Below are 15,554 nucleotides of genomic sequence, written 5' to 3' on the forward strand. Positions count from 1 at the left end.
TAAGCCTCAAGCCTGCCCACCCACCACTCCTGAGAGCTTGGGTTGAGGTCAGGGATTATGGGCTAGAAAGAAAACAGCCGTTGTCATGATTCACAAGCTCAAAACAACGATGGGTCACTTGTCATTATTTGGGGTTTCAGCTTAAAATAATCTCTCCATCCTTCGTTTAAAGAAATATCAATAAGTGAAATAATTTAAACATGGCAATCAAACTCTAATTGATAAAGTATGTGTTTTTTTCATATCACTAGAAGTTTTGTAATAACTAAATTTGGTATTTACATAAATTAGTTTGTTGATTCTTACTGGGTTGCTGGTTTGAGCTTTTTAATTTTTATTTTTGGTATTCCAGCACTTCTACAGTTCTTTCTCCTCAGAAAGAAAACACAGCTACTAGCAGCTAGTAGGATGAATAAAGACAATGTCTTTAAAAATTAGTTAGTTGTGAAGGACATAATATATTGTGCTACTACACTTTATTACTCTATGGTATCGTTTAATGAGCAAAAGTCTTAATTTTAGCAAAGTCAAATTTATTGATCTCCTTTATAGTTAGTGCTTTTTGTATTCTATTTAAGAACTCTCTCCTATTCCCCGGGTCGTGAAGATAATTCTGCGTTAGCTTCTTGAAGTTTCATTGTTTTGACTTTAACATTTACACAGTGGGGAAAGGATTGTCATGTCAATAAATGGTGTTGGGAAAACTGGATACCCACATACAAAAGAATGAAAATGGACCCTCAACTTACACAAAAATCAACTCGGATTAAAGTCTTAAGTGTAAGAACTAAAACTCAGACTCCTAGATGACAACATAAGATAAAAGCTTCTTGACATTGGCCGTGGCAATGATTTCTTGGATATAACACCAAAAGCACAGGCAACAAAAGCAAAAACAGGCAAATGGAATTACATCAAACTAAAACTTCAGCACAGGAAAGGAAACAAAATAGTGAAAGGCGAGCTGTGGAATAAAAGAAAATATTCGCAAACCATATATCTGATAAAGGGTTAATGTTCAAAAACTGTAAGGAAATCCTACAACTCAATAGCAAAAACCAAAAACAGATAACCTGATTTAAAGTTGGGCAAAGGACCTGAATAGACATTTCTCCAAAGACGATATACAAATGGCCAACAGGTGTATGAAGAGATACTCAACATCACTAATCCTCAGGGAAATTAAAATTACAGTGAGATATCACGTCATACCTGTTTGAATTGCCATATCAAAAAAAAACCCCAAAAGATTTGTGGAATCTAAAATATACAATAAACTAGTAAATAAAACAGAAGCAGACTCACAGATGCAGAGAACAAACTGGTGGTTACCAGTGGGGAGAGGGAAGGGGGGAAGAGCGATATAGGAGTAAGGGGAAGTAAAGGGTTATGGGATTATACAAAATCATCTGTGTGAAACTTTTTTTTTTTATTGGAGTATAGTTGATTTACAATGTTGTGTTAGCTTCGGGTGTACAGCAGAGTGACTCAGTTACACACATACATATATTCTTTTTCAGATTCTTTACCCATATAAGTTATTACAGAAAATTGAGTAGAGTTCCCTGTGTTTTACAGTAGGTCCTTGTTGGTTATCTATTTTATATATAGTAGTGTGTGTATATATTAATCTGAAGCTCCTTATTTATCCCTCCCCACTACGTTTCCCCTTTAGTAACCATAAGTTTGTTTCCAAAATCTGTACGTCTGTTTTGTAAACTTTTGTAAATAAGCTCATTTGTATTATTTTTTAAAAATTAGATTCCATGTATGAGTGATACATAGGATATTTATCTTTCTCTGTCTGACTTCACTTTGTATGATAATTTCTAGATCCATCCATGTTGCTGCAAATAGCATTATTTCATTCTTTTTTATGGCTGAATAATATTCCATTGTATATATATACCATTTCTTTATCCATTTATCTGTCGATGGACATTTAGGTTGCTTCCGTGTCTTGGCTATTGTATATGGTACTGCAATGAACATTGGGTTCATTATATCTTTTCGAATTATGATTTTCTCCAGATATATGCCCAGGAGTGGGATTGCTGGATCATATGGTAGCTCTATTTTTAATAGTTTTTAAGGAACCTCCATACTGTTCTCCATAGTGGCTGTACCAGTTTACATTCCCACCAACAGTGTGGGAGGGTTCTCTTTTCTCCACACCCTCTCCAGCATTTATTGTTTGTAGACTTTTTGATGATGGCCATTTTGACTGTGTGTATGAAACTTTTGAAAATTGTAAAGCACTATAGAATTTAAAGAACCTTTCATTCAATTTAAAAAAAGCATTATTTATCCCTTACATCAAAAAAAATAACAAAACAAAAAAAGCTCAGTGTTGGCAAAGATGTGGAGAAAAGGGAACTTTTGTACACTGTGCAAATGTAAATTAGTACAGCCACTATAGAAGACAGTATGGAGGTTGCTCAAAAAAATTTTGCTTAGTCACCATTACAGCATTATCAAGAGAGGCTAGATTATCAAACAATCCCCCAAATCTCAGGGGCTTACAAAAACAAAGGTTTATTTCTCCCTAACATGACCTGTCCACCATGGGTCAGCTGCCGCTTTGTTCCACATCCTATTCACTCTGGGACTCCATAGCAGCCTCTCTGAGGAACATCACTGACCATCATGGCAAAGGAAAAGAGAACATGGTGACCCATGAGCTAAATCTTAATGCTTTGGCCTAGATGCAACACATGTCACTCATTAATATCTCATGGCCAAAGTAAGTCATAGGCCAAACCTGCCATCAAGGAGAGGAGGATACATAATCATATGATTGGGAAGGACAGGAAATTGGGGGAACAATAATGTTTCCTACCACAATTATTTCCTTTTTCTTTGACCAACAAATCAAGGTTTTTACACATGAGCACCTCAATACCCCATTTTACTGAAAGAAAAGTGGTATGATTTTTATCTGTTTCTGCCAATTTAATGTAATCTTTTCCATTTTCCCCCTCCAAGCTATATTTCTTAGAGTGACAGAATTTTAAATTTGGAAGTGATTTTAGAGATAGTCCAACTCAAGCTACTTATTGTGTCAGTACTCAGGGAGGAAATTGTAACATGTCCATGTCCTAAATTGCAATTAGACACAAAACAGGATAGAACCCATGTCTCCCAGCTCATAATTGAATGCTGCTTCTACCACATATAGTTTCATTTTCAAACCTGAGTTATTAAAATGATATGCTTTTTAATCGAGTACATGTTATTCAATACACGAACATGATTACAGAAAACACTTAAACGTGTAGGAAAAAATGTAAAGATGGAACTCATGTTTGGATATCACTTTACAACATATGCTTTTGTATACAGAATCTTCTGGTTGCAAATGGAAAACCCAACTCAAACTGACTAAAGAAGAGGAAATTTATTGACTCGTGCAATTATAAAGTTTAGGAGAAAAGTTGGCTCTGAGCTTGAATCCAGGGGCTCGAATGATGTCGTCAGGATCCTTGTATCTCCAGCTGTTTCCTCTGGGTGGGCCTCCTCACATAGTCTCAAGTCACTGAAGCACCAGGCTTACATTCTAGAAATGTAGCAGTCTCAGCCAAAAGCCTAATCATTCCTAGGATCTGGGGAAATCTTCTCACTGCTTGCATCATATGTCTATCCTTGAGCCTATTCCTGTGGGCAGAGGGTGTTACCAAACCAAACTTGGGTCCCCTTGCCCCATACACAGCCAATCTACTGACACAGGGTTGTAAGGAAGGCAAGTACAACAGTTATTGCAGGGCCAAGCAAGGAGAACAGGCAGGTCATGCTCAAAAGCCCCGAACTTCTGATGGCTTTCAGGAAAGGGACTTTGAAGACAAAGTGAGGGAGAGAGTCTCAGGGTATGTGATCGGCTTGTGCACAATTCTCTGATGGGTTGATGGTGAGGTAACAGGGTGATGTTTGGGGAATCTCCATCAACCTTCTGGTTCTAATTGGCCTGGGGTCGTCATGCAGTTAACTTCCTCCACCTGGCGAGGGTTTTCGTATCTGCAAAACAGATCAAGGATATGGCTCAGGATATTGTCTAGAGCCCTTGAGGAGGAACTAAAGGTCCTTGACTTTGTTTTATAGCTAAATTATTATTATTTTGTCTTGCGTGGCTGTTTTCCTATGTTTCTGCATTTTCTTACTCCTCTGATTAAATTTGCTCTTTGGAACTCGTGGAAGACCTAGGAGGCTAAAGCTTTTTAACAAACGAGGTGGGGGACGTAAGTGGGGGACCTGTCCCCAGGAAGCCCTTGCAGGGTCCTGCTTGGCTTCAAGGGAAGCAGTGTTCTGATTGGTTACATATGAGGTCAGACCCACACAAACCTTGTACATTGAGAGAGGAAGAGGAAGGGTTGGTTTGCAAAGGGAAAATCAGGCTGCTCTTTTGCAAAAACGCAAGAGGCAAAAGCAACAGATGTTCCTTATAGCTGCTGGTTGCGCTGGTTCTCTATAGGGAAAACCTGGAAATTTTGGCAAATTTTATAATCTTTAAAAAACTGAATAACAACCAGAAAATGGATTTGATAAATAGGTGTATGGTGAAAAATAACATGGGAGTAATTACTATAAGAAATTTTAGCATACACATGGTCAACTTTTTTGTGGAATCAAAGGAATCTGAATGTGAGGATAAGAAGTAAATTGGGAATCAAAATACATGTGATTAAAAGACTTTCTTTGGGAAGTGGCTGCACTTTTTCCCTCCTGTTTCCCTCCCAAACACACTACCCACCACCAATTTTTGTTAAAATGTGTGTGGGTTTCTAGGAGGAAAGAAATTTCTAGTTTTGTTGCTATGGCTCTCGGGTGAGTTGCCAGGAGGAAAACAACACCACTGCTATTTTTTTGACAGAGCATTCTGTCGCACTGAGAACTCACTTGAGAGCACATGAGCAAGCAGATTTTAAACCAATATTTCTGCTACTACCACCCAGTTCTCCATTTAAATTTTCTGCTTGAGTGTTCCAAAAATGTTGCTCCAAATTACATGATATGCAAATTATCCTTTTTCTTACTGTAGGAAAAAAAAGTAGAGAACATTAATGTGGTCTTTCTGTCTTGACTGAAAGGGATCCCTATAAAAGAATTCTTGATGTAGGTTAGATGTTCACTTTGGAGTAAGAGATTACATGGAAGAAATTTCAGTATTACTCTTCTTGTTTGTGATGACTAGAGACTTTAAGAAGATAGAAAACCCCACTTAGCTAAGACTAAACTTTTTATCCTGGCACGCAGGCTCTCTCTAATTGCGTCCTATATCACCCACCCTACGTTATCTATTGCCACAGCGCTGCACATGTGTCCTCTGCACTATTCTAGCTAGTCTCCTTCCTGTCCTCCACATGCATAGTTATTACTTATTTTAATAATTTTTTCCTACATTTTCTGATAGATTATGAGCTCCTGCAGTGCAGGGTCCATGAGTCGACAATAAATAATTGTTGAATTAATGAATTTGATTGCTATGATGTTTTGCTTTTTTCTGTCTCTCTAAAACCTTCCTGCCCCCAACTGCTTCCCATTTGCTTCTGTTTCTTTCTACTCTGAATTCCTATCAACAACACCCAAAATCCACTATTCAGCAAATATATCAGATACCCTCCGTGCTGGGTCTTGGCCCTGATAGAGACTACATTTCCCAGACTTCCACGCAGCTTGGCTATATAATTGTTTTCACCAGCGAAATGTGAATGGACGTGGTTTGTGCACATCGCTCCCCTTACTCTTGCTTAAAAGGAAATTGCTGCCCTGTACTTTTCCCCATTAGATTCTTCCTGTGTGCTGTAAACCCAAATGTGTCTGCAACCCATCTTCGACCAAATAGAAAAAGACAGGTTCTTTACTGCTTTGCTGCTCAAAAGAGTGATTTCCTGAGAGCTTGTTAGTATCTTAGACTTCATCCAAGACCTACTGAATTAGAAGCTGCATTTTAACAAGATCCCAGGTGATTCACATTCACATTAAACTTTGAGAAGCTCTGCTTTAGGGGCTGGCAGAGGAACTTTATGGAAAGAATGTTGGTCTTTGATGAAGACCTCGTGAAGCAGAGCAATTGCTCCTCCCATATCTATATGATTTGGGAATATATATGTTATATATATTATATATAAATAATTTGAATATGAATATACATGTTTTCAAATTATTTAAGGCTGGGCTTTTTCCCTCCAAGTGTTTATAATTTAGTAGAGGGGAAAAGATAGAGGAATATTAAAATTATAGATGCTATAAGAAAGTGTACTGCATATTTGCTGGTTTTCTTCTTAGGATGGGGGAAGCTTGTGGTAGACAGTGTAATGCTCCCCCAAAGATGTCTGTGTCCTAATTTCCTAAACCTGTGAATATGTTACTTTATATGCCAAAAGGGACTTTGCAGATATGATTACTCTAGGGACGTTAAATGAAATTAGCCTGGGTTAGCCAGGTGAGGCCAATGTAACCACAAGGGTCTTTATAAAGAGGGAGGCGGAGGATCTGAGTCAGAAGAGTTGCCGGGAGGATGGAAGCTGAGGTTGGAGTGATGCCTTTGCTGGAGCAGAGCCGTGAGACGAGGAATGCGGGCAGTCTCTAGAACCTGGGAAAGGTAAGGAATGGATTCTTCCCTAGAGCCTCCAGAAAGAGTGCCGTCTTGCTAATACCATAAGGTTAGGACCGTTCGTGGACTTCTTCTGTCTGCCAGAACTGTTAAGATGATAAATTTGTGTTCTGGCGTTTTCTTGGTTTTTTGTTTGTTTTTGTGTTGTTGTTTTATTTTAAGCTACTAAATGTGTGGTAATTTGTTACAGCAGTGATAGGAACTAAATACATAGCTCTTTGGTTTTGGGCAGCCCATGCCCCACACCCTGATGTGTCTGGGAGGTGGAGCCAGGCATTCTTTTCCTCATCCTTGGTCGATTATATGTTCTTGCTCAGGACATGGAATTTTGAGAGAGTGAGGTAGACTTGGAATTAGAAATTAGTTATGGAGGTGGTGGCAGCAGTGGCCAGACTATTTCTGTGACATGACCTGGCCTATGTTTCCCACTGCCCATGTCACTGGGTTCCTATCCATTATCTAGACCTGTTTCACAGGTTTTCCTATTGATTCCTTCAGTTTACCCTGTCTTACCAATTAACTCCTTCTCTCAGGTTTCTATTGTTTACAGCCAAGAGCGCTGATGAATTCAGAGAGCCGTATAGTTAATGTGTGCATATTTCAATATTCCTAGTAGATACTCAGTCTTAGGAGGGGAGAGCCTTTGTTTCATTCATCTTTGTACCTACGGCTTTAGGTACAGTGAGTGTCTTGCACTCAATACATACTTGTTGAATAAAAGCAGCAAACAACTACGATGCTGCTACTTGAAAGAAAGGGGTAATTATAGAAGTAGGCTTGAAGTTTATACGAAGGAGTTAGCATTAAATGGAGACTTGAAAGATGCATAGGATTTCTGTTGGCCAGATAAGGAGGGGGCATTCTAAGCAATAAACCATAGGTGGTTCACCAGCTAAAAACCTTTCTGGTATTTGGCCACCTTTTAGAGACCTTGTTTATTTATTTATAAACATGCAGGTTAAGATATGACCAATATATTCATTATTTAAAGAAGTCAGTCTTAAGCAGAAGATTCTCTCCATTAGACACCTGCAGACCAGGGCTTAGCAATGTATGAGACATGGGGCGAGGTTGCTGCTATCTACAACTCTTGCTGACATCCAGGGAGACCAGCCATGCAGATTTCCTTTTATGCTTCCTTTCAGTGCTAGCACTGTTCCACATCCTCACTGTGCCCCATTTGTCTTAAATTCAAATTCCCAGATCCCCCAATGAGGCTAGAAGATAGTTGTACCAAAAGTTGGGGGGGTGTATGTTGAAAACAAAGTTAGTCTAGAAGACTCCCTGGTCATGTACACAATGAGTAAGCTCAAAATAGTTTTCTCTCACATTCCAGTTCTCACAGCATCAAGTAATTCTAGAGTACCTGCCAGATAGCCACAATTCCTGTTTATAGTTTGGTCGAGGGAATACAGACGTTAAAGAAATAGAATGATGAAAGTTACTAGAGGGAAAGCACAGGGTGCAATGAGAGACAGTATATGATAAGCACTGGCATCCTTCCATCTTTAGGCCTCCCTTACTGTCAACTTCACAGGGCAGCAAAGAGTTGCCCACTGAGGACCTATCCAGTATATTTTTAAAGATATATTTTATAGAACTATATTACTGAACATTTGGAAAGTAGAGAATAAAGCTACCCATAGTCCTCTACTCGAGCCACACCCTACAAAATCCCTCTCAAGTATTTTTTTTTTTTTTTTTTTCCTGTACGCGAGCCTCTCACCGTTGTGGCCTCTCCCGTTGCGGAGCACAGGCTCCGGACGCACAGGCTCAGCGGCCGTGGCTCACGGGCCCAGCCGCTCCGCGGCATGTGGGATCTTCACGGACCAGGGCACGAACCCGTGTCCCCTGCATCGGCAGGCGGACTCCCAACCACTGCGCCACCAGGGAAGACCCCCTCTCAAGTTTTTATTGTGTAATCTGAAATAGCTATCATTTATTGTACACTATGTGCAATGCCCTGTGCTAAGTATCTTCTATACAGGATCTTATTTCATCCTTGCAACAATCCTATAATGTAGACATTTTATCTCCATTTTATAGATCAGGGAACTGAGGCTCAGAGGTTACACAGCTAGTAATGAGATTCAAAACAAGTCTGAATCACAAACCAAATCCAACAACACATGGAAAGGGTCATACCCCCAATCAAGCTGGATTCATCCCAGGGTCACAGGGATGGTTCAGTATACACAAATCAATCAATGAGTTACAGCACATCAACAAAAGAAAATACAAAAGCCACATGATCATCTCAATAGATGCAGAAAAAGCATTTGATAAAAATTCAACATCCATTCATGATTAAAAACTCACCAAATTTGGTATAGAGGGAACAAATCTCAGCATAATAAAAGCAATTTATGACAAACTCACAGCCAACAAAATACTCAACGGTGAAAAGCTGAAAGCCTTCCTGCTAAATTCTGGGACAAGACAAGGGTGCCTACTCTCACCACTTCTATTCAACATAGTATTGGAAATCCTAGCCACAGCAAACCGAGAAGAAAAATAAAAGGCATCCAATAGAAAGAGAGAGGTAAAATTGTCATTATATGCGATGACATGATACTCTATACAGAGAACCCTAAAGATTCCACACAAAAACTATTAGAAATGATAAATGAATTCAGCAAGGTAGCAGGATACAAGATTAACATACAGAAATCTTTTGCATTTCTTTACGCTAACAATGAAATATCAGAAAGAAAAAGTTTAAAAAAATTGCTTTTTAAAATCACCAGATACTATAAAACTCCTAAAGGAAGGCATAGGCAGAATGCTCTTTGACATAAATCGCAGCAATAGTTTTTTGGATCTGTCTCCTAGAGTAATGGAAATAAATGAGACCTAATTAAGCTTAAAAGCTTTTGCACAGCAAAGGAAACCACAAACAAACCACAAAGAAAACCTACAGAATAGGAGAAAATATTTGCAAATGATGTTACCGACAAGGGATTAATTTCCAAAATACACAAACAGCGCATACAGCTCAATATCAAAAATACAACTCAATCAAAAAATGGGCAAAAGACCTAAATAGACATTTCTCCAAAGAAGACATACAGATGGCCAACAGGCACATGAAAAGATGCTCAACATCACTAATTATTAGAGAAATGCAAATCAAAACTGCAATGAGGTATTCCCTCATGATGCTCAGAATGGCCATCATCAAAAATTCTGCAAATAATAAATGCTAAAGAGGGTGTAAAGAAAAGAGAACCCTCCTGCACTGTTGGTGGGAGTGTAAATTGGTGCAGTCTATGGAGAAGAGTATGGAGGTTCCTTAAAAAGCTAAAAATAGACTTACTGTATGATCATGCAATCCCACTCCTGGGCATATATCTGGAGAAAAAGATAATACATGCACCATATTCATAGCAGCACTATTTACAATAGCCAAGACATGGTAGCAACCTATATATCCATCAACGGATGAATGGATAAAGAAGATGTGGTATACATATACAATGGAATACTACTCAGCCATAAAATAGAATGAAATAATGCCATTTGCAGCAACATGGATGAACCTAGAGATTATTACACTAAGTGAAGTAAGTCAGAGAAAGACAAATATCATATCATTTATAAGTGGAATCTTTAAAAACGATACAAGTGAACTTATTTACAAAACAGAAATAGACTCAGACATAGAAAACAAATAATGGTTACCAAAGGGGAAAGTGGGGGGAGGGAAAAATTAGGAGTTTGAGATGAACAGATATTACTATTCATAAAATAAACAAAAAGGACTCACTGTATAGTACAGAGAAGTATATTCAATACCTTGTAATCTACACTGGAAAAGAATCTGAAAAAGTATATATATATTCTAATATATATATATAATATAGAATATATAGAATCACTTTTCTGTACACCTGAAACTAACACAACTTTTATTTTTTAATATTTATTTATTTTTGGCTGTGTTGGGTCTTTGCGGCTGTGTTGGGTCTTTGCTGCTGCGCGCGGTCTTTCTCTAGTTGTGGCGAGCAGGGGCTACTCTTTGTTGCAGTGCGCAGGCTTCTCACTGTGGTGGCTTCTCTTTGTTGCGGAGCACAGGCTCTAGGCATGTGGGCTCAGTAGTTGTGGCACGCAGGCTCTAGAGTGCAGGCTCAGTAGTTGTGGCACACTGGCTTAGTTGCTCTGTGGCATGTGAGATCTTCCCACAACAGGGATCGAACCCACGTTCCCTGCATTGTCGGGCAGATTCTTAACCACTGCGCTACCAGGGAAGTCCCTAACACAACTTTTAAATCAACTATACTTCAATTAAAAAAAGAAGTCTGGGGTGGGACAGGGAGGGTGGGAGGGAGGGAGATGCAAGAGGGAAGAGATACGGGGACATACGTATATGCATAACTGATTCACTTTGTTATAAAGCAGAAACTGACACACGATTGTAAAGCAATTATACTCTAATAAAGATGTTAAATTTTTTTTAAGAAGTCTGAATCTATGAACAATGGTTTTATGTACTGCATAAATCCGATATACTCAAAAATCCAATATACTCTTTCCACTTAATATTACACATATTACTTTAAATAACGTTCTGCGTATCTTTGTGTTATTTTGGTCACATTTTGGATCATATTTTTATGATAGGCCTTGAATAATGAAGTAGGGAAGGGTGAGTAAGACTCCTGATGTAGACTGACAAAACTCACTCTCCTATGGGCTGCACTGTTTTAAAATATGGACAATTTAATTTTGAAATAGGGACAGTTTCAACTCCTCGTTTGCAGTATAGGTGATCATTATAAAACCTCTATATTAGGCAAGAAAGCACCTCAATTTTAATTTCCACGTTTTCGGAATTCCTTCGTTCATTTACAGGTTCTATTTCCTTTCTTACTCATCTAGAAAGTTTTAAACTGATGTCAGCCGTGACAATTTAGAGTTTGAAAAAGGCCTCAGAAACCTTCCAGTCTATCTTCTTCATTTACCAGGCTGAGGAAACAGGTCCAAAACAATTAAGTGGAGGGCTGCACGTAACTTCCACGGGGCAGTCAAGGGCGCTGTTATCTACTCCTTTACTAGAGCCAACCTAGGGTACGAACAGGTGTTAGAAACAGCAGTAATACATTACAACCAAGACAGACCTATCTCTGAAATATTCAGATCATTTTGATGTTTATTTTTGTTGCAAAATCCTGAATGGGAGGCCTAGACATTTTCATTAATAAGTAGACCAAGTTGAGGGGCGGAGCAAGGCTCTTCTCCAGCCTACATTAACAGAGAGAATAAAACCCCAGCTCGTACTGCCCCACCGTTTGGAAACGGGTGAACGACTTCCTAAGAAGCTGCGGCTGGTACACTAGGTTCCCGCTATGTCTGCAGCCGGGCGGGGCGGGGCGGGGCGGGGCTGGGAGCCGGTAGGCGCAGACGGGGTGCAGTGCGCAGGCGCGCACCTGTGAAGCGCAGGGGCCCCGGGAACCCGGCCGCTCCCACCTCCCTTGTCTCTCCACCCGCAGGCCCCGCCTCGCTTCCTCCCCTCAGACGCCCCGTGGCTCGGCCGGCGGACGGCGTGTTGCTGCGTCATCACCAGTGGCCGGTTTGAATGAGGCTCTTGTCGCACTGAGTCTGCCGCCACTACCGCGCCTCCGCCTCGGCCGCCGCCACCACTTCTTTGCGGCCCTTTCCTTTCGCCGCTCTTGCCAGGCCCAGCCTTCCTGCGCCACCGCCGCCTCCTAGCGCGCCCTGCCATGCCGCTCTACTCCGGTGAGCGCCCTCCTCGTCTCGTGCTCCGCAGTCCCGCCCGGGGCTAGGCCTCTGTGTAGGCCTGGCCTGCAGGGCGGGTGCCCCGCTGAGCGCGGGGCGGGGATTCCGCGGCGTGGAGGGGACCCTGGCCCCTTTCTCTCTCCCTGCGAGTTCCGGGCCCTGCAACGCGAGGGAGCCGTGCCCCTCCTGGGCCACCGCGTGCGTGGGGTGGGAGCCGGAGGGGAGGTGGGGAAGCAGCGAGCGTCCGCCCCTCCGAGTGGTGACTCTGCAGAATAGTTCTGTCTCTGTCCTCGTGTGCGGGGTAGGGTGAGGTTGTGTCCCGGGGCAGCAGGGACCAGGCTGGAGGTGCAGTGGCATTTCCTGAACCTCTTCAGTGGTAGCCGTAGCCGTGGAAGGGAGCGGCCAGGAGGGGAAGCCTCGGTAAGGGAGTGATGGATGGACCAGAGATGTGAGGTTAAGCCTTCCTTCCTTCCTTGTTCTGGGGGTTTCCCTCCATAGCCTCCCTTCGCTTACCCCTTGCTGCCACCACCCCGTTTGTACCAATTTCATTTTTATCTCGAGGCAGATTGCGAGCTTTTTGCTTCATTTTCATTTCATCAGACACTGTTTTGTGTTTCTGTGTCCGAAGCACAGTGTTAGCTTTGAGAGGTAAAGGAATACAAATGGTCGCGGGTATCATTTCCTTTTGATTGGCGTTTGGCAGGGTTTTTTTGCGTGATGGCAGTCCGAGGGGTTGGCCAGGGATCATGTTTTTACCGAGTTAATGGACCTTGCTGTCTCCTAGTGTAATTCAAAATGGCCCCTAAAGTGTATGTGGTGGCTCCAGTTGGCTATGGATGTGTGATTCATTGGCCATCCTTGACACTGTATCATAATTCCTTTATTGAAGATTCAGCGTTTTCAAAGAATGACATCAAACAAAATAATGTTTAAACTCGACATGGATTCTCGATGTTCTAGAATCTTGAATGCTTTAATAATGATTTTTTGTTTGTTTTTTTGGGTGAAGTATAAAAGAATAGCTTTATTGCTTTGCCAGGCAAAGGGGGCCACAGCAGGCTAATGCCCTCAAAACTGTGCGTCCCCAAATGCTTTAATAATGATTGCTCAACCTCTTTTTCTAAGGCCACAACAATGGAACAGTAGAATGGTACTTGAAATATTCTGTTTATGCAGTATAGAATTTAAGTGGCATTAATGAAGTAACGGCGGTAAATACCTGTGTATGCTAATACTTAAGCACACACAGGTAGTTTGTTCCCCTCAAAAAATGCCTGTACTCACCAAACTTTCTTAGATATTGAGTTCCATCTTAAATATTTAATCAGATCTTTTCCTCATTTCCAAAATGAGGGAATTGAAGTAGATTTCTAAGGTTTCTGCCTTTGACATCTCCATATTGAGAATCTGTATTTTCAGATTCTGCAAAAAGCCCTGTATTAAAACAAGAACATCTTAAGTACTGTCATAAGTTTTGATAGAAAATTAAACGTCCAGACACTTACGTGTTTAAGAAGAAGTGCTGTAAAAATTAGCGAACACTTTTTTGTCTGGTACAAAGCTAATTTTTTTTTTTTTTTTTTTTTGCGGTACGCGGGCCTCTCACTGTTGTGGCCTCTCCCGTTGCGGAGCACAGGCTCCGGACGCGCAGGCTCAGCGGCCATGGCTCACGGGCCCAGCCACTCCGCGGCATGTGGGATCTTCCCGGACTGGGGCACGAACCCGTGTCCCCTGCATCGTCAGGCGGACTCTCAACCACTGCACCACCAGGGAAGCCCAAAGCTAATGTTTTTTATACATGTTGCTTTGTTTTAATTTTCAACATAGTCCCGTGGTACTAGTATAATTCTCCTTTATGGCAGCGGTCCTCAACCTTTTTGGCACCAGAGACCAGTCGTGGAAGACAGTTTTTCCACAGTCCCGGGGAGGGGTTGGGGAGGAATGGTTTCGGGATGATTCAAGCACATTACATTTATTGTGCACTTTATTTCTATTATTACTACCTTGTAATATATAATGAAATAATTATACAACTCTCCATAATGCAGAATCAGTGGGAGCCCTGAGCTTGTTTTCACTTCCCACTCACTGATAGGGTTTTGATATGAGTCTGCAAGCAGTTGATTTATTATGGTCTCTGTGCAGTCAGATCTGTCTGCTAATGATAATCTGTATTTGCAGCCGCTCCCCAGCGGTAGCATCACTGTCTCAGCTCCACCTCAGATCATCAGGCATTAGATTCTCATAATGAGTGTGCAACCTAGATCCCACGCATGCGTAGTTCACTGTAGGGTTTGTGCTCCTATGAGAATCTAATGCTGCCACTGATCTGACAGGAGGTGGAGCTCAGGCGGTAACGCAAGCCGTGGGGAGCGGCTGTAAATACAGAAGAAGCTTCTTTTCCTCACCTGCTGCTCACCTCCTGCTGTGCGGCCTGGTTCCTAACAGGCCATGGTGTGGTATGGTCCGTGGCCTTGGGGTTGGGAACCCCGGTTTATGGGTAAGCAAAAAGTTTAACTTGCCCATGGTGACACAGCTAAATAAATTTCAGATTCGTCTTCATTATTTCTAATACAGTTTTGATTTAGTCCTCCCTCTTTTGTTTGTACTATTGTTATATGTTTCTGGTTTGTCTCAATGATTGTAGTCGTTCCCCCTTCAAACCAGTATTTTCTCTGCTGCTGCTAGAGTGTTCTAATGTTCAAACCAGACCAAAGTGGCCTTTATGAAAACCTTTCAGGGGCTGCACATTTTGTACAACCTAAAGCCTGTATGTTTTAACGTGACTTATGTTATCTTCCCTGATTTGATCTTTGGTCAGTTTCTCCTTTTTCAGCTGCTTCCCCTTCACTCTGGGAATTACTTGTATCTCAGAGGGCACCATGCTGCTTTATGCTTTTGAGTGTCTTTTCCAAGAATGCTTTTATTCTTATTCTCTAACACCTGATTTTTTTCTTTGAGACTCAAAGTTGATAGTGGTAACTCACAGTTAACACTTTCTCCAGAGAATCCTTCCTCCCTCATGAAGCATTCCACTGTGCTCCTCTAGCATTTGTAATATTTATATTGTATTGTTAATTATTTTAACCTTTTTCCCTCTCTCCTTTATTAAACTGTGAGTTCACAGAGAGTCTCCCTAATCCTTGTTACTGGGCTTATCATTGAATGAACGCTAACACGTTAATTGAACTAGTGAAAGAATAGGGATTTG

General features: G+C 41.2%; 1 protein-coding gene across 2 annotated transcripts in view; it reads left to right on the forward strand.

Moving 5' to 3' along the window:
- The first annotated feature begins 12,147 nt into the window (after positions 1–12,147).
- Positions 12,148–15,554, forward strand: part of USP14 (ubiquitin specific peptidase 14) — a 46,644-nt gene continuing 43,237 nt past the window's right edge. Inside the window, exon 1 of one of the 2 annotated variants that reach the window (XM_030842608.3) lies at positions 12,148–12,343. In XM_030842608.3, the coding sequence (XP_030698468.1) occupies positions 12,328–12,343 (16 nt within the window). In that variant the 5' untranslated portion in view covers positions 12,148–12,327. Of the gene's footprint in view, positions 12,344–12,608; positions 12,764–15,554 lie in introns of those variants that run through there. The other variant, XM_060310833.2, reaches the window with a different exon arrangement.

Source organism: Globicephala melas, chromosome 13 (genome assembly GCF_963455315.2).
Source record: "Globicephala melas chromosome 13, mGloMel1.2, whole genome shotgun sequence".
NCBI lineage: Eukaryota > Metazoa > Chordata > Mammalia > Artiodactyla > Delphinidae > Globicephala > Globicephala melas.